Source organism: Anomaloglossus baeobatrachus, chromosome 4, assembly GCF_048569485.1.
Source record: "Anomaloglossus baeobatrachus isolate aAnoBae1 chromosome 4, aAnoBae1.hap1, whole genome shotgun sequence".
Classification (NCBI taxonomy): domain Eukaryota; kingdom Metazoa; phylum Chordata; class Amphibia; order Anura; family Aromobatidae; genus Anomaloglossus; species Anomaloglossus baeobatrachus.
In genome coordinates this window covers 305,359,546-305,383,780 of record NC_134356.1, presented here as the reverse complement: position 1 = coordinate 305,383,780, position 24,235 = coordinate 305,359,546, and the positions used below count along the sequence as shown (strand labels likewise).

At 41.8% G+C, this 24,235-nt stretch overlaps 1 protein-coding gene across 1 annotated transcript in view; it reads right to left on the bottom strand.

Annotated features, from left to right (window-relative positions):
• SLC38A1 (solute carrier family 38 member 1) overlaps positions 1-24,235 on the bottom strand; it is a 135,162-nt gene that overhangs the window by 42,548 nt on the left and 68,379 nt on the right. Inside the window, exons 8-14 of the mRNA XM_075344960.1 lie at positions 24,050-24,132; positions 22,559-22,617; positions 22,330-22,449; positions 17,864-17,943; positions 10,323-10,423; positions 2,183-2,301; positions 539-680 (exon numbers count right to left, since the gene is read on the bottom strand). Of these exons, the coding sequence (XP_075201075.1) occupies positions 539-680; positions 2,183-2,301; positions 10,323-10,423; positions 17,864-17,943; positions 22,330-22,449; positions 22,559-22,617; positions 24,050-24,132 (704 nt within the window). The remainder of the gene's footprint in view (positions 1-538; positions 681-2,182; positions 2,302-10,322; positions 10,424-17,863; positions 17,944-22,329; positions 22,450-22,558; positions 22,618-24,049; positions 24,133-24,235) is intronic.

The window sequence follows — 24,235 nt, the reverse complement described above, 5'->3', positions numbered from 1 at the left end:
CAGCAGGTGGATAATTGAAGCAGCTTCTGCCCCCACCCTTAAACAAAGCGTTATTGGTGACCTCCGTTTCAGGGGCTGGGCTAGTCCCTGCTCTACTTAGCATGTGTCGGTTTTCAACATCAATGGATGCTCATTAGATTCCTGTCACTGTGCACTGTTCTTCTCAGGCACAATGACTAAACGGTTTCTCAGTGGCTCTGATCAGAAATGACGACTCAACACATAGCGCACTGTCATTGCAGAGTGTAAGTAACAAACAAGAAAGCAGAAAAGAGTACAGCCCCTGCAAACTATGTCACTTGCAGGGGAGGGACTAATCCCATCCAAGGGAAATATGTGACATGTCACATGATACAAGGGGTGGTGGGAGAGAGGTGGGAGTTGGTGGCATGCTCTCTAAACTGCCTGCGGCTCTAGCTACTCTTAATCGACCCCTTTCTGTACTTAACATAAGAGTGTACACATTTTGTCCATAGAGCTCCGATATAATATAACTTATTATATTATCCACACAAGGAAATGAACTGAAGTACTTTACCTATAGCTCCAAAAATGTCTTTCATTGCTGGTATGAATATAACAAGAAGGTCAATTAAAATTAGAAGAACTATTGTCACTAGTAAATGCTGCCAGAATTTATATTTTGTCTTCCGAGCCAGTTCAAACAATGAGGAGCGAACCTTTGAAAAAAGAAGATTACAATGATTTAAAGATCAAAAAGACTGACTCGCACATCCAATAGGTGTGAACAGGTGGTAGCTGAAAACACATTATAATTACAAAACATATACAGCTGCACACTAAAATGCTAAAAGTGAATAAGTGAACTCTGGCATTGCATTACTGCTATAGGAATATTTGGGGGGGAAAAAAAAAAAAAGATATTTAGCTTATTTATTGGCAAATGCATGTAAGCCAGGTAACCAATGGCAAGGTAATCTCTGTATACCGGGAACCTAACTAAGTTAGGTAGTTATAATGATTTAAAGATGAATATCACAATAAAGGGCATCTCTCAGGAGGCTGAACTCTCCTAAGTTGTCTATATTGGTATGCATGTCATTGAATACAATACAATTCAATGTCATTGAATACAATGTCTTATTCCAGAGAACTGAACATTTTTGTTAATATATAAATTAGTCATTAAGATCTATGGGCCAGACACTGATCTCCCTGAGAATCTGCCTCCAGAACTCAGTTTAAATGAAAGAGGTCATTACCAGTGTGAAACATGTAATGACTAGTGATGAGCGAGTACTAAAATGCTCGGGAGCTCGAGGCTCGGGCCGAGCATCTCAAAATACTCGTGTACTCGGCCCGAGCACCGAGCCCAATGTTATCCTATGGGAGACCCGAGTATTATTCTGAAATGACCCCCGGCAGCATGTAGAAACCATAAAACTGTAAATTAAAAAAAAAAACGTGCGTGTGTGTGTAAGCGTGCATATATATATACACGCGGAGTGGAGTGCGGGAGGAGCCGTAGCCGAGCGGGGAAGTGTCGGGCTAAAGGCACAGTCACGCTGTGCGGGCTGGCCAATCACTGCAATTCCACAACAGGGCTGTGGCATTGCAGTGGTCTGCCAGCCAATCCCTGCATAAGGGATGGCTGTAAAAAGAGCGCCAACATGAAGACCACGAGTACAGCACGAGTATCGCGAGATTACTCGGTCCCCGCCGAGTAGCCCGAGTACATTGATACTCGTGCGAGTACCGAGTAGTAACAAGCATACTCGCTCATCACTAGTAATGACGGCTGTCTGCTCTTCTGATCTACTTGTCTCACACTGGTAACATCCCTTTCATGTAAAACACGCTTTGGAGGTAGATTCTTAGGGAGATCTATGTTCGGCCCATAGCGTTTAATAACTCATTTATGTATTAAAGATACATACATGGCCACCTAGTCCTAAATACAATGGCCCTCATCTCTGGAACCGTATGGCAGATATATGTATATTACAAAAAAAGTGCAATACCCCGAAGCAGTGGAAGTAAACTAAGAGCTAAAGCTGCTCACTTTAGATCTGGTGACAGGTCCTCTTTAAATTTTTAAGATAAGAAAAAACCTTTACAAGAATAAATACAAACCATATCTATAAACCCTATTTAAATAGTTAACAAATGGTGACAACCTAATATATAATGGATGTTATATAAAAGCGAAATATGTACTTACAGTAAAAAATAATACTGGTACAGTAAGTATAACTGCAATTATAACAGCCAGGCGTACAGTCAATAAGAGAATGTCCTTTTTATCTTTATATGTCGCGAGAAGTTCAGATTCGACTTCATCTGAAGAAATTAAAGTTTTAAAAAATTTAACTCAGAGAAATTGTGACATATAAAATCGAAAATATATCAAGAGTAGAGATCGGCGGACTCACAGATAATTGGGATCGGCAGGTCCCTGTTATGTTTTTTTTTTAAAACCCTGTTCGGATCCAGAATCTGGTCCCTGTATAAGATTATGGGGATCAGAAACCAGAGATTAAAAATATTGGTAGAATGGATAAGTTGAAAGGATCGCGCGCGATCTATTTACCAAAAATCTGTCATGGCGGCAAGCTGCTTCCAGGTTGCACATTCACTTCTGGAACAGCTAATTAACCTCTATTGAATATGCACCGTTTTCCTCACCCACTGGTGCCTGTGATTGGTTGCAGTCAGCCGCGCCCCCACACTCAGTGGCAGCGTGTCTGTGTGTCAGCTGACTGCATCCATTCACAGGCACTATGCTCATCTATATCATAGGCCTAAATAACACTGGCATATTGCATCCGATGCATGAGAATCGTATACGATATGCTAATGACCCTTGGCTCAGGCTCTGCTGTGACCATAGTTCGAGTGTCATGTGACTGTGACCTGATCCTGCGATCGGATGACAGCTGTGCAGGAAAGTGAGGGATTCCCATCATCTCCATTGTCAGCCTGTGCGTATATCGCACTACACCAGAATGTCATCCGTGTGCATTCTGATGTTTATCTCGCACCCATAGACTTGTATAGGTGCGAGTGATAGGAGACTCTCAGACAATCGCAGTATGCTGCGATTTTTTTTACTCAGTTTGATTAGGGCTGAGGAAAAACTCACAGATGTGAGCTGCAGCATTGTCTTACATTTGGCCGAGTGCAATGCGAGATTTCTGTGCGAGTAATATGTCAGTGTGACTCTACACGTATAGTGAAACTAAATAAATAAATAAAATAATTGGCGTAGGGTCTCCCCCATATTATGATACCAGCACAGATAAAGTCCACGGCCACAGGCTGCAGCGCCAGCCCTGTGCTTATCTTGGCTGTGTATCAAAATAAGAGGAACCGCATGCCGCTTTTTTTTTTTTTAATTAAATAAATAAAAATAAACAGCATGCGGTCCCCTTTAATTTTGATACCCAGCCAAGATAAAGCCCGACAGCTGGGGGCTGGCATTTTCAGACTGGGGAGTGCCATGGTTATTGTCTGCCCTCCAGCCTAAAAATAGCAACCTGCAGCCGCCCAGGATTGTCGCATCCATTAAATGTGACAAGCCTGGTGCTTTACCCGGCTTTTCCGATTGCCCTCGTGCAGTGGAAATTGGGGGTAATAAGGGGTTAATAACAGCCAATAGCTGCTACTAAGTCCTAGATTAGTAATGGAAGATGTCTGAGACCCCTTCCCCATCAGTAATCTGTAAGTGAACGTAAATAAACACAGACACCGAAAAATCCTTTATTTGGAATAAAATACAAAAAAACCTCTTTCACCACTTTATTAACCCTCTAAACATGCATGTCCGATGTAATTCGCACGAGGTCCCACGGCGATTGCAGCTCTGCTACATTTCAGTCACAGCAAGCGGCCATAGAGCATGACTGCTAGCTGTGAGTTTCAGGGAGAGAATGAATGAACCGCGATGAGAAATGATTGGATGCAGCCAGACGCGCCCCAAGCCTGTGTGACAGCATCTGCCTGCAACCAATCACACAGGCCAGGCCGGCCGGTGAGCGGGGAAAGCAGTGCATCTGAATGAGCAATGATGAGCGGCCAAGGTAGGCTGTAGGAGCAGCGTACAGCCGTGCAGGAGCAGTTTACAGCCGCGATATAGGCTTGGTAAGTATGAAGCGCTCGCTTCATTCTTATTTTCTTTATTTTTCCTTTATTTTCTTTTTAATTTTTTAAGTGCCAAATCCAGATCAAACACCCAGAACCCGGACTTTTACAGTCCGGGTGCAGCCATCACTAATCAAGAGAAAGTAAGGACAATTTTCATGAAGATGTTTCTAGCATAAATGCCTTCAATGTTGCAAAACGTTTGCCCAACTTGAAAGCTGTGCAAAATATTTGCCATTTTTGGTGCTTTCATGCTAGTTCTGGCCAGCTCTGCCACAACGCATGGGGCATTGGCATGATGCCCAATTCTTAAAAAGTTATGTAACATTAGTCTCTGAATAGGGTACATTTCTGCAAGAAGCATACAACGCGTGTAAGATACACCTAATTCATTATTGAAATAGGGAGGGACATATTACTCCAGCCGCCCATCATTAATCAAAAGCAAATAAAGACAATTCATGAAGATGCTTCTGGCATAAATACCTTCAATGTTGCAAAACATTTGCACAACTTGAAAGCTGTGCAAATCTTTCGCCAGCATGCATGAGTAGATGGGTCTGAAGACTTTGATGTTGTCCAAATGAGTATTTCACTAATCGCAATCTAAATTGTTGGAGTATCCTTACTAGAGATGGTCGGACTCGCAGAAAACTGGGACTGGCGGGTCACTGTTCTTCTTTTTTTTTTTAAAAAAATCTGGATCTGGTCCAGAATCCAGACCCCATATAAGTCTATGGGCATCAGAATCTGGAGATTAAAAATGGTGGTAGAAGGGATAGGGCAATGGGGGCAAACGCACTGTACTTACCAAGGCTCCGGCATGGCTGTACGCTGGTCCCAGCCTTTGCATTCACTTTCTGGGCCGCTAGTTACTGCTCATGCATATGCACTGATTTCCGCGCCCACCGGCGCCTGTGGTTAGTTGCAGTCAGATGCCAAGACGGCCAGTGGGTGGGGAAAGCAGTGTAACTGAAAGAGCCATATACTCTAGCATCTACCGTGAGCCTAGAATGTACGGGCTCATTCTAAGTTAGTGGGCGTGACTCACTTGGTTGGTGGGCATTGTGATGTTTCCTCTCATGACGCATAATCAGGCATGCACCCCCCTATCTGGGGGTCGTACCCCCAAACCCCACTTATATTATAAACAACTCCATGCCCACGTGGAAAAAGAATGTTTATTCTGGCTGGAAACGTTGGGCATTTTGAAAAAAAACCTCTTTCACCAATTTATTAACCCCCAAACACCCCTGCAGGGTCGACATAATCCACAAGAGATTCCACAATGATTCAGCTGTACTACATCCAAGTCACATTGAGCGGCCATAGAGCATGACTACCCGCTGTGAGTGCAGAGAATGAATGAGCCATAGTGATTAACGATGACATCACTCAGGTGATTTGCTGTCACAGCTGAAAGCTCCCATGGTCCTCAGGTGACCTCAGTAAAGTCAGTGACTTCACCTGCATGTCTTGGCAGAAAACCGCGTTTTTTTGCCAAGAGATGCAGATTTAGTGCTGAAATTTTCACACTATATTCATGCGCCCAATTTGCACCTCCTGGCGGAAAACTGCATTAATACCATGGCAAAATTTGCAGCCAAAAAAGTGGCCAAAAATGCGTAAAAAAAACGTCTTTTTTGCCAGGAAATGTAGATTGGGTGCAAGAATATGGTGTAAAAAATTATTAAATTTGCATCTCTTGGCCAAAAAATGCAAAAAAAAGTTTGTGTGTTTTCTGCCTGGAGGTGCGAATTTGGTGCCGAAATCTGGTGCAGTTGAGTTAAGCCCCAAATTTGCACCTCCTGGCAGAATACTGCAGCAAAAATCACGTAAAAAAAAACATGGCAAAAAGCGTGGATAAAAAATGCGTAAAAAAACACATTTTTTTTTGCCAGGAGGTGTAGATTGGGTGCAGGAATATGGTGTAAAAATTGCATTGTCAAATTTGCATCCATTGGCCCAAAAATGCAAAACAATGTTTTTTTTCCTACCAAGAGGTGCAAATTTGGTACTGAAATGTGGTGCAGACGATTTCAGCACCAAATGTTCACCTCCTGGCAGAAGACCACGCCAAAAATTGCAGCAAAACCCCGCAGCAAAAACCGTTGCAAAAAAATGCTCCAAAAAACAAGTTTTTTTTGCCAGGAGGTGTAGATCTGGTGCAGTCAACTTAACCACCAAATGTGAACCCCCTGGCAGACTACTGCGGCAAGAACCACGACAAAACATGCATAAATAACCCACGTAGATTAGGTGCAGGAATATAGTGTAAAATTTTCAGCACCAATCTCTCTAAATCTCTTGGCTACCTCCCCCCGCGGTTTTCTTCCAAGAGATGCAGGTCTCACCTGAGGTGAGGTCACTGACTTTACTGAGGTCACCTGAGGTCAGATTACCTGATGTTACAGGTGGAGGACCATGCGAACATCCAGCTGTGACTGCAAATAGCCTGAGTGACATCATTGCTCATCCTGGCTCATTCATTGTCTGTCTGCACTCACAGGGGGCAGTCATGCTCTATGGCCGCTCGCTGTGAGATTCAGATGTAGCAGGGCTGAATCACTGTGGGATCTCGTGTGGATTATTTTGGACCTGCACGGGTGTTTGGTGGTTAATAAAATGGTGAAAAAGAGTGTTTTTGTATTTTATTCCAAATAAAGGATTTTTTCGGTGTCTGTGTTTATTTACATTTACTTACAGATTAGTGATGTAGGTGTCATAGATGTCTGCCATCACTAATCTAGGGCTTATCAGCAGCTATAGGCTGTTATTAACCCCTGATATTACCCCGATTGCCTCCGCACCAGGGCAATGGAAATAGCAGAGTAAAGCACCAGGCTTGTCGCATCTCATGGATGCGACAATTCTGGGCGGCTGGAGGCTGGGTATTTTTAGGCTGCATCTCCCCATTCTGAGAATATCAGCCCCCAGCTGGCTTTATCATGGCTGTGTATCAAAATTGTGGGGTACTGCACATGGTTTTTTTTTTTTTTTAAATTATTTAATTAATTAACTTCATTCATTCATTTAAAAAAAAAAAAAGCTGCATGTGGTTCCTCTTCTTTTGATACACAGGCAAGAAGATAAGCACAGGACTGGGTTGGTAGCCCGTAGCCATGGGCTTTATCTGTGCTGGGTATCAGAAAACTGGGAGAACCCTACGCTAATTGTTTTATTTATTTATTTATTTTTAGACCTCGGTACTGACCCGCATACAGCGCCTGTCAGTGATTGCAGGCAGATGCTGTAACAGGCTGGGGGAGCGTCTGACTGCAACCAAGCACAGACAACCAGACGGCTGGTAGGCAGGGAAAGCAGTGTATATGAAATGAGCCTAATGCGCAACACAAGAAGTGAATGCGAGACATGGAAGCAGTTTCCGCCATGACGGATCCACGGTAAGTATGAAGTGCATGATTCATTCTTATTTTCTTTATTTTTCCTTTATTTTTTTTTTAAATTTCTCGAGTGCCAAATCTGGATCAAACAATCCCGGGCCCAGCACCCGAGTACCTTTGAAACCACGCTGATCCGACCTTTTATAGTAAGGGTCCGCCCATCCCTAATCCTTACATTTCATCAGTGAACACTCTTGGTATCAAGAATAAGCTAATTAAGATTAATTGTAAAAAGTAAAATTCTTGTAGTCACTCCTTAGCTTCAGACTACACATACCTAGATAATTAGTACTACCGCAATTAGCACCTGCAGAGTTTTCCCATTGGGCAAATATAATTAAAAGGGTTTTCCAGTACTTGTGAAACCCTTTCTCATTCCCAAAATTTGGCCCCATTAAAAAAATGTTAATAATAAAAAAGCTTCTACTCACCTCCCGTGCTGCTGCCGTTCCAACTATGAAGGCATTTGTTTTCCCAGGGTTCACGTGAAGTTGTGATGTCATGCGAGCACCATGTACACTCAATGCCGGCTTCTCTCTCCTCTCCTTCAAATGTATGAATAATTGACTGGAAGTGAGAGCTTCAGCTGGTCTCTCACTTCCTGTTGATTACTCATACATCCGAAAGTGGGGAGAGAGGAGACAGTGCTTATTTGGGCTTACAAGACGTTAAAGCCTGCCGTGAGCCCCAGGAATATGCAAGCACTGGCACTACTGGAACCATGCTGGCACAGGAGATGAGTATAAGCTTTTTTTATTTTAATGGGGCCAAACATAGGAAATTAAAAGAGGTTGTCCTAGTAGTAGACAACCCCTTTAAAAGGAACATTTTATTAACTGTGTTTCAGCTTTCTGCAGAGATCTTCTATGCCACTCACATTCAAATGTGAGAATGGGCTTTTCCTATTCTGGACAGAATTCTAGTTTGAACAATTGATATCCTGTAGAATATACAGCGGGTGAAATAAGTATTGAACGCGTCACCAATTTTCTTACTAAACATATTTATAAAGGTGCTGTTGACATGAATTTTTAACCAGATATCTGTAACAAACCATCCAATCCACACAGACAGAGAAATCAAACCATAGATGTCCATAAATATAGTGATGGGTAATAATGAGATTTGACGCAAGGAAAAAGTATTGAACACATAAACAAAGAGAAATGCAAAAAAACATGGAAAGTTATGACAACAGCTGCAATTTAGCAGTAATTTGAAAGCAAAACTGTCACAAAGTGAAATATATAATCAGCTGGTTGGCTATAAAAAGGTATCTCATTACCAAGGTGCCACGCAAGAAAAATCTCATGATGGGTAAAACTAGTAAGCTGTCTCAAGACCTTTGCAACCTTATTGTTGAAAAATATACTGATGGTATTGGTTACAGAAGAATTTCGAAACTATGGAAGATGCAAGTGAGCACTGTTGGGGCCATAATCCGGTAGTGGAAAGAACATCATTTCACCATAAACTGGCCACGATTAGGTGATCCCTGCAAGATTTCAGACAAAGGGATGAAAATAATTATCAGAAGAGTTGTTCAAAAGCCAAGGACCACCTGCGGAGAGCTACAGAAAGACCTGGAATCAGCAGGTACAAGTGTTTCAAAGAAAACATTAAGTAATGCACTGAACCTCCATGGCCTGTATGCACATTCACTACGAAATACTCCATTGCTGAACAAAAAGCATGTTCAAGCGGGTTTAAAGTTTTCTACACAACATTTACAAAACCCTGTGAAATACTGAGAAAATATAGTCTTGTCAGATGAGACCAAAATTGCATTCTTTATATGCCACAATACACACCATGTTTGGAGGTCAAAAGGCCCGGCACATCACCCAAAAACACCATGCCCATAATGAAGTTTGGAGGTGGGAGTAGCTTGGAGTGGGGCTGTTTTTCAGCATACGACATTGGCAAATTTTATATAACTGAAAGAAGGATGAATGGACAAATGTACCGAAACATTCTTGACAAAAATCTGCTGCAATCTACCAGGAAGATGAAGATGAAACGAAGAGGTGGACACTTCAGCAAGACAATGATCCCAAACACACAGCTAAGGAAACTATGAATTTGTTTCAGAGAAATAAAAAAATAAAAATAAAGATGCTAGAATGGTCAAGCTAATCACCTGACCTGAATCCAATAGAAAAGTTCAGGAAAGAACTAAAGCTCAGAGTTCATAGAAGAAACCTTCAGGATTTAAAGAGAGTTTGTGTGGAAGATTGGGCCAAAATCACACCTGTGCTATGCTTTTAACTACTGTAGTTTCTCCAAACAAGAGGTGTCTTGAACCCGTCATCACCAACAAATGCTTTTGTGCGAAGTATTAAATATATTTCAGTACGTATGTTCAAACTTTTCCCTGTGTCATTTTATTATTATTACACACCACTAAATTTATGAACATCTAAGGTTTGATTCCTTTGGCTCTGTGGATTGGATAGGTTTTTACCGACACCTGGTGAGAAATTCATGTCAACAGCACTGTTAGATATATATTTACTTAGGTAATTGGGGACTTGTTCAATACATATTTCATCTTCTGTATACTATGATATTATTATCACATTAATTTTACATGATATTCGTTTAGTATCTCATTTTTACAGCTCGTATATGAACTTTTCGATGCTGTCATTTAGTTTTCTGTGATGTAATGTATAAACACTTAATTCTTATTGTGTAAAACCTATTTACCATGATAGCATAAACAACAATGTAAGATGCTTCCAATACTTTTCCATCTATGAACTGAAGTATTAGACATCAAACTAGCTAATCAAAGCAAATGCAATCACAACTCACCATAAAAAGTCAGATAGCCAAATATAGCAGTAAGAAGATACATAAGAAACATTGCGAAAAAGGAAACTTGTGATACCAATTGCATTTTCTTCTGTGAGCGACTAGAAAACAGAAAGATAATAACATTATTTAGTAGCTATTTTTTGCAACATTTAAAGTAAACATTAGAATTTTTTTCTTCAATTTTATGCAATAGAGCTATCATTAAATGGTTTCAGTATTCAGTAGCCCCATAAACATTATTTATTGGCTTATTCCAGACACCTCTAGAAGTAGTTTATTTCCTAAATGTGAAAGATGGACATATTTCGATCGATCATGCATAGCTCCATCAAAGCTACATGTCAAGGAATTGTTAGGTGTCCCCATACACATTAGACAGTTATGTTTCTTTCTTAGGCCACTTCCCAGTATGGACCTCAATGTCCAGATAGGCCTCAGGACTCTTTATCTGAACTTAACAGCCTCATATATGCCTATGAAGCTGTTGAGATTGGGAAGCGAGACCTGCAGTGTGTTTGGATACTGAGGTTCGTATTTGGACCGTGAATGTCAGAAGTGTGGAACTGGCCTTAGTGACAGTGGTGGATATAGAAATGTCAGGGAGTGATGTGTGGGGTTGAGTGGGATAGACAAAAACATCTATAAAACTTGTGAATAGATATATGGGGTGGAGTTTTGCAGATGAAGACTTCTATAACAACTAGAATGGATTTGTGGGGTGGAGTGGGAGAGATGATTATTTACATAAAACTGGTCTATGGAGTGTGAGATGGAGCAGGGCAGATGAAAATGTCTGTAAAACTTGTGGATGGATTAGTGGGGTTGAGCAGGACAGATTAAGACTTCAATAAAACTTGTGGATAGATGTGTGGCATGAAGCTGGACAGATGAAGTCTTTTTTATAAAACTTAGGTTGGATGTGTGGGGTGGAGCAGAACAGATGAAGACTTCTATAAAACTTAGGATGGATGTTGTGGGGTGGAGCAGGAGAGATGAAGACTTCTTTAAGCCTTATGGATGGATGTGTGGGTATAGTAGGACAAATTAAGATGTCTATAAGCCTTGTGGATGAATGTGTGGTGTAGAGTTGGACAGATGAAGACTTCTATACAACTTATGAATGAATGTGTGGAGTGCAGAAGGACAAATTAAAACTTCTATAAGGCTTGTATTTGGCTTCTGTAAATACAGCCGTAATGAGAGTGAATACAAAGCCAATTTTTCTGTATAAAATGGATGTTTCTGGCATAATTCTGTCTGCAAGCTTTGGACCTTCAGAGGTCAAGCGTTGAAAGGCATGGAGACTGAAAGGCATGGAGACTAGAAGGCAAAAAATAGTGTTCATACAATAACACATATATTTCAAAGCATTATTCCCAATAATTGACAAGCCACATATTCCTTCTAGAAGTAAATGAGAGTTAAAATACAAAAAATACAGTCATCTCGCTGTGCTATATTATCCATATGAATTCAGCAGGAGAGATTGTAAAAAAGTTTTATTATAACACTTGAAATAAGCTTCAGTTCAACACATATGACAATGACATCATGAAAGACATATGTTTTTCAGATGTCTTTTCACTTTGACATGAAATGTAGTCATGAAAACAAGCATGTCAATAGATAGTGATGACAGCCAAATAATAAAATGGTAACACCACTCCAAAGGTGGCCACATTAGATGAGTGTCAGACACACCTAACAATTGTAGCAGGACTAGCCATCCTTCTGATGTGGTTGAGTTTTCCTCACTTTTCTTTGATGGTAGATGTCAGGCAAAAAAGCATCAGTATGTCCAATCCTTTGATCTCAAAGAATATAAGCTCCAGAGATGTCTGGTAGCAGTTTACTAATCTCTTTCTGCTGATAATTAGGGATGAGTGAACCTGAATGGTAGATGTCTGGGTTCGTACTGGACCCTCACTGTAGGGGGCTTGAATTCGAACACGGACGTTTAAAAAAAAGTCCTAGTTCGGAGTTTGGGGGGCAGTTCAAATGCTAATGAAGTTTGTTGGAAGGCTACAGCACAGCCAATCAACAAGCTTTTTACCATGTGAAAGATGCATCTATTCTGTGTGAACAATAAATAATAAAGCAGTCTGCTTTACTTTGGCTGGTAATAAAAAATAAAGGAGATCCCACACCGTTTTTTTATAATGTATTTATTTAAATTAAAACGTCGTGGGGTTCCCGCTATTTTTGATAACCAGCGCAAAGGTAAAGCAGATTGGTATTATGAGGCTGGGAAGGCCCATGATTATTTGGCCTGTTGTGAACACATTTAGACTGGGTTCCAGTTTTGGGCTCACTCTTGTGGCCAATGCTGGTAGTGGAGTTGACTTGCTTAATAGAAGCCAGACAGCTGATGAGGATTGGAAATCAGGTTGTTCTGACTGGCCTATATAACTGTGTAGTGTTCTCTTGTTCCTGGCCGGTGCTCAATGTTTCCTCCTGTGTTCTAGGATATTCTGAAGCCAGCCTAACCTTCTGTTTCTACCTGGACTCTTTACAGATAAGTCTGGTCTTTGTACCCTGCTGGTTACTTCCACTTACTTCTTGTTTTCTGTTTAGGTACTAAGGTTTATTTTCTGATTTTGCATGTGTGGAGTCTGGGTGGAGTTGGATCATTCCCTGCTGGGAATGTCTGTGTACCTTGCTTCATTTTCTGCAGTATATTTTGTTTTGTCATGCTTGGTACTGATTTCAGTCTCTTCTCTATATTAGTGTTTTGCTTGGATCCCAGTAACACCAGAGTACTGACATAGTGGGGGCAGAGTCCGTGTGGACTCAGTATTTTTCCATATCAGGCGTGTTGGTATTTTCTAGGGTTTTGCACGGCTGCAGACAGTGCTCTTTTCTATCCTTTCCTATATAGATAGTTTGGGCCTCATGTTTGCTGAATCTGTTTTCTTCATGTGTATTGTTTTTTCCTACATCACCGTAATCTTTATATGTGGGGGGCTATCTATATCTTTGGGGTACTGCTCCGAGGCAGATTAGCTTTTCTTGTATTTCTCTCTGTAGGAATAATTAGTACTTTGGCTGTGTCGAAGCGACCAGGTCATCGTAGGCACCTCAAATGGCTACTTCTATTTGTGTGTCAGCGTGAGGTCTGCAGTCTGCTAAGATCCCAATCACTCTGGTAACACTCTGGGTTTCCCAGTTTTTGTACTTTTTTTGGATTCTCCTCGGTCACTGAATCATAACATTTGCCCTTCCCAGCCTATAAATACCAGCTTGCAGCTGCCCCACAAGTGGTGCATCTATCAGGCTCTGGGTTGAACTCGATGGACTTAAGTCTACCTTCAACTTTAAAAAAAAACTATGAAACTATAATTCTGGAGCTTTGTCTGGTTCTTCCCAATTGCCCTGATGGTATGTCGGGCCCCTCTCTATTTTTTATAATCAGCCAAGGTAAGCCCAATAGCTGAGGGTTGCAGCTCAAAACTGTCTGCGTTACCTGTGCTGGTTATCATGAATAGGGGGGACCCCGCATCAATTTTTAAAATCTATTCCCTATCCACATTTGTTTGCAGGGCAATTGTTATGCTCTTACCCACATTTTGCTTCCTTTTGCAGCCCTCTAGCCCTTACTATATCCATTTTACAGCGATTTTACAGCACAGAAGGTCAGGTCCCCATTGACATTATATTGCGGTCCAGTGTAAATTAGGGTTCTCAAACTGGACTTTTAACTAAAGTCCAGGAGGCCCCGCAAGCCCAAACTTCCATTGTTCTGCTCATCACTATTTAAAAAGCATATTTGGCTGAGTATGCAAGAAAATGGCTGGGCTGGAAAGACTAACTACTGGCTAATCAAGCATAACAACAAAGGGGTAAGCCTTGTCGCTGGCTATTGGGTTATGATCAGTTGGTCAATTTGTGCTCTAAGTATCTAATTTTTTAACAATGTTTTATATGCGCTCCCTGAGGAAGACATTGTATGAAACGTACATTGGAGTAGCAGGATCATACAGACCTCTTTGGAAGTAATATTTTCATTTAGCCTTATCTTTGCACTATCCCCTCCTTATTTAGGTTATACTGCAATGAACTGCAATTATATGCTTATCTTAGATATTTGCATTTGACTCTCCTAGCACTTTGCATTTTTCCTTTTACAAAAGGTTAATGCATTAAGCTGGGGTCACACATAGCGACGCAGCAGCGATCACGACGGGTGACCTGACCTTATCAGGATCGCTGCTGCGTCGTTACATGGTCGCTGGTGAGCTGTCAAAAACAGGCAGATCTCACCAGTGACCAGCCCCCAGCCAGCAGTGAGGCGTGGAAGTGATGCTGCGCTTGGTAAATATAAGGTAAATATCGGGTAACCAAGGAAAGCACTTCTCTTGGTTACCCGATATTTACCTTAGTTACTAGCATTCACCGCTCTCACGCTGCCAGTGCCGGCTCCCTGTTCCCTGCACTCCTAGCCAGAGCACACATCGGGTTAATTACCCGATGTGTGCTCCAGCTACGTGTGCAGGGAGCAGGGAGCCGGCACTGGCAACGTGAAAGCACACCGCTTAGCGCTGGCTCCCTGCACTCCTAGCCAGAGTACACATCGGGTTAATTACCCGATGTGTAATCCGGCTACGTGTGCAGGGAGCAGAGAGCTGGCACTGGCAGCGTGAGAGTGGCGGACGCTGGTAACGAAGGTAAATATCGGGTAACCAAGGAAAGGTCTTCCCTTGGTTACCCGATGTTTACCGTGGTTACAGCTTACCGCAGGCTGCCAGACGCCGGCTCCTGCTCCCTGCTCGCTTCAGTTCGTCGCTGTCACACACAGCGATGTGTGCTTCACAGCGGGAGAGCAACGAGCAAAAAATGAAGCAGGACATTCAGCAACGACCGGCGACCTCACAGCAGGGGCCAGGTCATTGCTGGATGTCACACATAGCGACAGCGACGGGACGTCGCTGCTACGTCACAGAAAATGGTGACGTAGCAGCGACGTCGTTGTCGTCGTCGCTGTGTGTGACACCACCTTTAGTTGTACTCTTCTTTTTTCCATTGTATTTCGTTTGACTCATTAGTCATGCCCAGACTAATTTAACATACTTTGTAAATAGCACTTGGCACTTTTTATATATACTCCTGGACTTGTCAGTCAGTCTATATCTTATTTAATTCACACGGGATATATAGCACTTTGCACATTTTATTTTTTATTTTTTAGGTCAGTGCAATATCTATACTTTGCGACTTTTTTTTGCACATATATTCTGACTGCAGAGGGGATTAGTGCAATTTTTATATTACAAATAATTTATTGGCATAATACAATATAATTTAATATTTATTGGCTGCTATTATACCGTTACTATATTAATATACCAATTTCATTATCTTGATATTATTTGGATAATTTTCCTTTTTTGTCACTTGACACTTTTTTGAGATATTGCTATTATTTATCAATTTTTATCTAATTTTGAATGGTATGTTATTATATATGGTACATTATTAATTGTATATTATTAATTGTAGTAATTTTGGTCTGTCCGATCCTTATACCTGTTATACCACAATTTTATGCTTTATTAATTTTTAATAATTATTTAATATGCATTAATAAACATTTCTATATTTTGGCCATATACTTTGTTCTTTGTTCTTGTGTTGTTGTTTGCTATTAATTAGTTCATGGCCGTTATTTGATTACTAATGGGTATTCGTTGTTGACTAAATGTTTTATAGCAGTAATGGAATTCCAATTTTACTATGCTCAATGTTTGCATATAATAGCATCAGAATGCAGCTGTATTGTTTTTGTTGTCTCAGCTTGCACCTGTTCACATTTGTCTTATTCTTGGAGGTGTTGGTCAGGTTTTTTTATATAGTTAGTTAGCTAGTTAGTTGCTAGTGATTGTAACCATGGGTACCTAAGCTGCTGCAATGTCCTGCACATGAGGTATGCAAGCAGGAGCTGAGGAGCAAAAGTACAATACGGTCTTAACTGGTAATAACGTGGATGATATTAAGAGTCCAAGACACATGATGTGGATAAGATGCAATTTCAATCAATGCATTTTGCAGAATTACAACTTCTTCTGAATAGGAGTTGACAACTTTTTTTGACTGTTTTCACGCTCTGTGTACACTGTAGATATAAGAACAGGTAAAGAGCCACTTAATTATAAGAATGAATTTCCTGCTAGCTCCCATTTCAAGTTGGAATAGTTCGAAATGCATCAATTAAAACAACATCTTATCCACATCATGTGTCTTGGACTCTTCATGAGAGTTCCATGAAGTAAGTGACATAGCTAATCAACTGAACTATACTACATTTCTAATTGGCGGTATTTGCGAATATTATTATTATTACACCTACTGTCATGATTTTGCTCTCAGGCTCAGCTTTCCTGCAGAGCTTTTGCTAGTCCCTATGTTTTTCCCCGGGTTCCGGTTGTGTCCTTGTGGTGGGAGGGGTCTTTCCTTTCGGGCATCATTTCAAGTACTGCTCTGCTTTATCTGGGAGCTGTTTCCTCTGGAGTGCCGCCAGGGATACTTCCTTCTAGCCAGTGCTTGTCTCTGGTTCCCGTGAGTGTCTTACATGATCTTGTCCCTCTACTTTGTTTCCCCGTTCCCCTCTCAACTCCTTCCTACTGACTTCATTTCCTCATATCCTGACTTTGGCTTGCTCTCTGACTCTATCTCTGCCCACCCTCCTTGTACTGATGTGACCTCTCCGTGTACTGACTCTGGCTAGCTCTCCGAGTCCATCTCTGCCCGCCCCCTTGTACTGACCTGACCTTCCAATGTACCGGCTCTACCTAGCTCTCTGATTCCGTCTCGACCCGTTCCCTTGTACTGATGTGACCTCCCTGTGTACCGACACCGGCTAGTTCTCTGACTCAGTCTTGGCCCGTCCCCTTGTACTTACGTAACCTCCCTGTGTACTGACTTCTTGCTTGTTTGACTGTTCCACTAGAATCTGCTTCACCTAGTGTATTAACCTGGCAGCTCCTGTCTTTTTGTGTTCTGGCTACATCTAGTGGTTTGGTGGTTAACTTAACCCGGGTTAACATCGTCACACCTACTACATATTCGGATAGGATCTTGGAGTTGGGAATACCCCTTTAAGCTGACAGCTATCTTAGGTGAATGGCCACCTTAAACATTTCTATATATGCTTCGGATAGCTGTCAGACTGTCTATGCCATAAACATACATACGTGGCTTGAACGCGTGTGCATATTTTTTCATTTTTAGCAGAAGTTTATATTCTGTGGGAATTTAGGAAAAGACATGTTAATGTCCAAAATCCTTGATCCTTTTTCCTCTGACATTTGTAGTCAATGCAGAGTTGGGAAAACCTGATACATATTTGATTGAGGGTCAGTCCTGCTGGATTTGACAGATTAGATTGACTTTCATCTAATGTATGAAAACATTAAAAACAAATATAAGAAATCCCAGCAGATAAATCTGCATATACTCAAAATCTCTAAACCTTGTCTGAGGTATAGTAATCTGCATTATTCTTAACCTGAGAGTTGTGTTAATACTTATACATTTTTTCTTACTCTCTGAGCTCGCTGTATATGGGTAGGACTGACGGATGACACACGAATGCAAATGCAAGTGTTGGCAGTGCATAAGCAGTCTGTAGATGAAAAGAAGAGACACACATAATTAGGTCACATTTAATCTAGTAAAAGCCTTTGTTCACAATTAACCACTGCAAATGTCATATACATTTGCAATAAAAAGGAGAGAAATTCCAATGAATGTGGTGGTCCCTGATAGATGTTAGCATCCCATCTCTAGGCATCATAACGTTCCTGATTCTAATAAAGACATGCATAGGAGAAGTGGCTGCATATTTGCATTGCAAGTGGTGGCGTAACTTGAAGCTTGTGGGCCCCAATGCAAAAATTCCAACAGGGCCCGAACTATCGCTGCTTTTTAAAGGGAATCTGTCAGCAGGTTTTTGCTATATAGTCAAAGGACAGCATGATGTAGGGGTTATAAAACAAAATGCAACTGTACTTCACTTATCTGTGTGTGTGTACGATTGTTTACTTAAACTAATGGCTTTATTAAGGCTATGTGCACACACTGCGTTTTTTTGACGCTGCGTTTTTGTGCGTTTTTTAGCGCTAAAAACGCACAAACGAAGCGTCTTTAAAAAACGCATGAAAAAACGCATGCGTTTTTACCGCGTTTTGCTGCGTTTTTGCTCACTGCATTTTTCTGCGGGTTTTTTATCAGTGAACATTGCCATTAAAGATTGTTGAAAAAAAAAAAAAGGTCTGATGTCATTTCTTTCTTCCATATGTTCTTCATTCTCCACTAGTGTATGAAGGAGAGCAGACAGCTGCAGAACTACAAGGCTCAGCATGCTCCATCCAGGACTGTATGCTGGAGGGAGAGTCAGGGGGAGCAGACCTACAAGTCTCAGCATCCTCCATCCAATAGTGTATGCAGGAGAGCAGACAGCAGCTGTCGAACTACAACGCTCATCCTCCTTCCAGGACTGTATGCAGGATTTCTTTGCCCCCCCCCCAAACAAAAAAAATGATGTGGGCTTCGCCATATTTTTGTATGCTAGCCGGGTACAGCAGGCAGGTATGGACTGCCCCCAACCCCCAGCTGCCTATTTGTACCCAGCTGGGAACCAAAAATATAGGGAAGCTCTTATTTCATGAATTTCATGAAATAATTAAAAAAAAAAAAGATGTGGGCTTCACCCAATTTTTGTGTCCAGCCAGGTACAACTTGGCAGCTGGTGATTGGAATCCGCAATACAGGGTGCCCAATCTTTCTGGGCACCCCCGCTGCGAATTGCAGTCTGCAGCCACCCCAGAATATGGCGCTTTTATAGAAGCGCCATCTTCTGGCGCTGTATCCAACCCTTCCAGCTGCCCTAATGCCGGGTGGCTCGCTGGGTAATAATGGGGTTAGGGATAGCTGGCCCTAAGCCCGAAATTCATGGTGTCACGTCAATATTAGACATGGCCACCATGAATTTCTAGTAAAGATAAAAAAAACAAAACACAACACACAGAAAAATATTTTTATTAGAAATAAAACAACTCAATTAGTGACTCCATCTTTATTGAAATAAAGAACCCCCCTCCGCAGTAATCCTGGGTCAAGGGTCCCATGCCGTCCAATCCGGATCCAATATCATCTGATCGGTTTGCTGGAAGGTAAAGCGATCAGATGATGTGTCAAGTGCAAGGCCTGAATCACATGAGACAGCAGCTGATTGTATAAATGGCTTTTATACAATCAGCTGATGCATCAGTGCAAAAAAAAACAACAAAAAAACCCACTTCTATGCAGCGTTGGACTGGCTACCGGAGGAATCTCCAGTGATGCCAGGCCTGGATTCAGGTACCTGCACTGCACTCCGGAGCTCTCACCTGAGGTCCAGACTGCAGCCTGGACTTTACAGCGAGCGCCGAGTGACTGATTCCCCGCCACTTGCGATTTCAGTTCATGACAGCTGCAGACATCCCAGGCTAATCTCCGGTGCTCTCACCTGAACTCCAGCGATCAACCTGGCCTGTCTGAAGCTGTCATGAACTGACTGCAAGCGCCGGGGAATCAGTCACTCGGCGGTAAAATCCGGCGTCACTGCGAGACTTACGATCAGCTGATGCATCAGGTGACCGCATCAGGTGATCACCGCCAGGTCCTCACGGCCAGGTCATGCAGCTATCGGACGTGCCTGGGAGCCGGCACACAGCCGGAGCGGGGGTGGCGGTGCCGGTAAGAGGAGCTGGGAGCAGACATGGCACTGGGAGTCTGCAGACAGGTGAGTATGACATTTTTCTAATGTTCACTTTTGATTTAGCAGCCGCTTCCACCTCCTGCACGGGAGCTGACATGGCACCGGGTGGGAAATGGAAGCAGCGGTGGCGGTACCGGGAGGATTCACGCTTTTGTGTTTAGTGACAGAAGGAATCCTCTTCCTGTACATGTCACTTTACTACCCACCCCTTGCGTTTATAGCTACGTTTTTAGTAGTAAAAACTCACTAAAATGCAGCTATATTTGCAATTTGCTGTTTTCATTGCGTTTTTGAACATCTCATTGAACTCAATGGGTGGAAAACGCAGTGAAAAATGCAAAAACAATTGACATGCTGCGTTTTTGTGGGCACCACAAAAACGCAGCTAAAAAAAGCCGCTGTGTGCAGAAAGCAAAAATGAAAACTCATAGACTTTGCTGGGGAAGCAAAGTCATGCAGGTTTCTGAGCAAAAACGCACCCGAAAAACACGCAAAAACACGGCGAAAAACGCACTGTGTGAACTTACCCTTACATTGCAGGACTAGAAACTCACATGCAGAGCAGTCTGACACACTCTGCTGTGATTGACACCTCACTGTCAAGGCACAATCTCTGTAGAGAGCCTGGTGTGGGCGAGACAGCTCCCTGGGCTCAGCTACATACTTAAAACTCAATTCTTTGATATGTGAGAATGACTTCAGCCAGTAATCTATGTGATACATTGTTGGATTTAAAATCTCCTTGCTTACATTATGTTGCTGTTAGATGACGTAGCTAAAACCTGTTGACAGATTCCCTTTAATAAGATTTATTTTCCCTATTTGGCCAAAAAGACCCTTTAGGCTGCTCTTAGCTCTGGGGCCCAGGTGCGTCAACCCCTGCACCTATTATAGTTACACCCGTGTGCTTGGCACTCCTCCTGATGTTTATGGAGGTTATGAAGAATGTCAAATTGGTGATCTCATGGCAGTTTCATGCACACAATGTGTTTGTATGTGGGTATTTTTGCTTTTTAAGGAGAGTAAATGCTTGAAGCCCCAGACATGTGCCCCAACGCCAAAAATGCATAGCAATTTTGAAGATACTGACACAAAAGTGTTGAAGAAGAAGGTCTAAGGCTACTTTCACACATCCGGTATTTGCTCAGCGGCACAATACGGCGCTCTGCAGAAAAATCGCAACCGTTTTTTTTTGCCGCCGGTTGCGTTTTTTTTTTTGCATAGACTTACATTAGTGCCGTATTGTGCCGCAGGGGCTTGCGTTCGGTCCGGTTTTTGCCGCATGCGGCCGATTTAGCCGATGCCGCGGCCGGATAGAACGTTCCCTGCCACGTTTTTTGCTCCGGCAAAAATAACCGCATCGCGCCGCATCCGGCCGCTGTGGCGCATTTTCAATGCATGCCTATGGACGCCGGATGTGGCGCGATGCGGAAAAAAACGCATCCGGCCGCCGCATGTGGTTTTTTCCACTGCGCATGCTCAGTAGCGTGCCGCAACCGGAAAAAAACGGACCGGCCGCATGTAAAAACTTATGCAAAGGATGCGGTGTTTTCGCCGCATCCGTTGCATAGGTTTCACAGCCGTATTGAGCCGCACGGCTCAAACCGGATGTGTGAAAGTAGCCTAAGCCATTTTTTTTAAAGCATTACTTTTTGCTTTGCCGATCCAACTCTACCTTGTCTATAATTTGTACTATAGTGGAAGGGTAGCAATTGATTATCGAGGAAGGGTAGCTATTGATTATCGAGTGCAAATCATGAATCTCTAAGCAAAACTACTCGTACTCGTGCTGTCATAGAAAGGTATGGAATGTAAATAGCTTGTAAAAGAAGGGAACCTACAAATAAGCCGTAAATAAAATAGGAGTGGGTTGTCCCATCTCTTTCGAACATCTGGGGCATATTCGCAGGATGGGTAGCCAATGGTGGAAATTAGCACAGGAGTGAATATGAAGTGATGTGGACCTCTCCGTTCCCAGTGGCATGACAAAGGGCCTCATTCTCTAAATAGATACAGGTCCCAATGCCATCCTATGTGTATGCTATAAAAGGTCAACACAGGACAGCATGTTTAATATTAAATCTATTACCGGTAGTATCACTTTAGTTTTTATTATTTAATTAGAGGTATTTACCAATTAATTGTTAAAGCTCACATTGCATATCTCTGATTAAAAAAACAAGGTTCAAATTATCATATTACACAGATTATAAGAAGCTAATTTTTTTTTTAAATCTAATAGAATATTACCTGAGAATTAAATGTGAAAAACTTTGGTGTACACTGCTCTTCTACTGATATATTCTGAGGATTGTGTGTGGTTCCATTATTATGTATAGGACATGGAATTTTAAATTTGTTGTAGATCACCTGGAAGATTAAAAAGCAAAACATAAAAAAATAACCAAAAAGAAAAGATCTACCATAAAATAGTTGTATAAATAAAACACCATCTTGAATTGTAAATGTTTCAACTTACCACCACAAGAAAAAAAAACATACAGGTCAAGGAGAACCCACTGGTGTAGCCAAGGTATCCTGTTTGGGTTAAATGAAATGTTTAAGTCTAAAGCTGATAAATAATGTTATTTTTTTTATGGCTGATCTGAATGTTCATTTACTAATGAAAAATATACCTTTTTACCGTGTTAGCCAGTAAATAGAAAAAGAACTGAGAGTCCTGGGTGGTTTATACCATGCCTGATGAAGAGACCTGAAGTAATCTTGAAAGCTTGCTATTATTACCATCTTTTCAGTTAGCCATTAAAAGGTATCAACCAGTGATGAGTGGACTCGCAGATAACAACGACCGGCGGGTCCCTGTTATCGGGTTTTTAAAATCCGGTTTCTGGACGGAATCAGTTCCCATATAAGACTATGGGGACCAGAAGCCAGCAATTAAAAATGGTGGTAGAAGGGATAGGAGGATAGGAGTAGGCACGCTGTACTTACCGGGGCTCCGGCATGGCTGTACGCTGCTTTCAAGTCCCGCATTTACTCCCAGGGCTGCGCATTACCCTTCATTTCATGTGCACTGCTTTCCCCGCCGACCGACTTCTGATTGGTTGCAGTTAGACGAGCCCCCACACAGAGTGTCAGCGTGTCAGCTGACTGCAACTAATGACAGGCGCTGTGTGCATCTATCGTGGTATATAAATAAATAAAACAATTGGTGTAGGGTCCCCCATATTATGATACCCAGCACAGATAAAGCTTATGGCTACAGGCTGCAGCCTCCAACTGTGCACTTATTTTGGCTGTGTATCAAATACCACGAAATTGACCTGTAGACTGCACCTGTGATTGGTTGCAGTCAGACGCTGTCACACAGGCTGAAGGGGCGCGTTTGACTGCAACCAATCACAAACACCAGGACAGCTGGTGAGATGGGAAAGCAGTGCATATGGATGAGCAATAATTACTGGCCCAGGAATTGAAGGAGAGGCAGTGTACAGATGCGGGGCAGCAGTGTACAGCTACGCTGGTGCCTCGGTAAGTATGAAGAGCTTGCTTCATTACTATTTTCTTTATTTTTCCTTTTTTATTATTTTTATTTACCCAGTGCCGGATCCGTATCAACACCCGGAATCCCGGGCCTAAGTCCGGCACCCGGGTACCTTTGAAACCACGCAGATCCGAACTTTTACAGTCTGGGTCCACCCATAAATGTATCAAGCACTGAGGACTCTCTTTTTTTTTTCCATTTACTAATGAGCAGCAATTATACTCTCCACCAGCAGGTGGCAGTCAAATTCACAAATACTGAATTTGCATAGACATAAGCTGTACTATACAGAGTAGTATTTTAGATATAATCAGTTATTAAAATATATTCTAAATTACAGAAGCTAAAATTCCATTTATTTTATTATCTCTTTTATATCAGAACCAATATCTTAATTAATATATAAAGTCTTTCTGCCTTGACTAAGTATGTAATTCATGATTCTGTCACAAGATTCTGTCTTACCTAAATTCTTGAGAAGACACAATGGAAGTATAATTCCAATAGTTACAACAACAAGTAGAAATCGTCCATCTAAATACCATGGCCTATAAAGCAAAAAAGAATAAATGATGAGTCTGAATTAGGACAAGTTGAAAATGCAATTATATATTATTTATGATTTAAAGGGAATCCCCATTAAATGTTAGT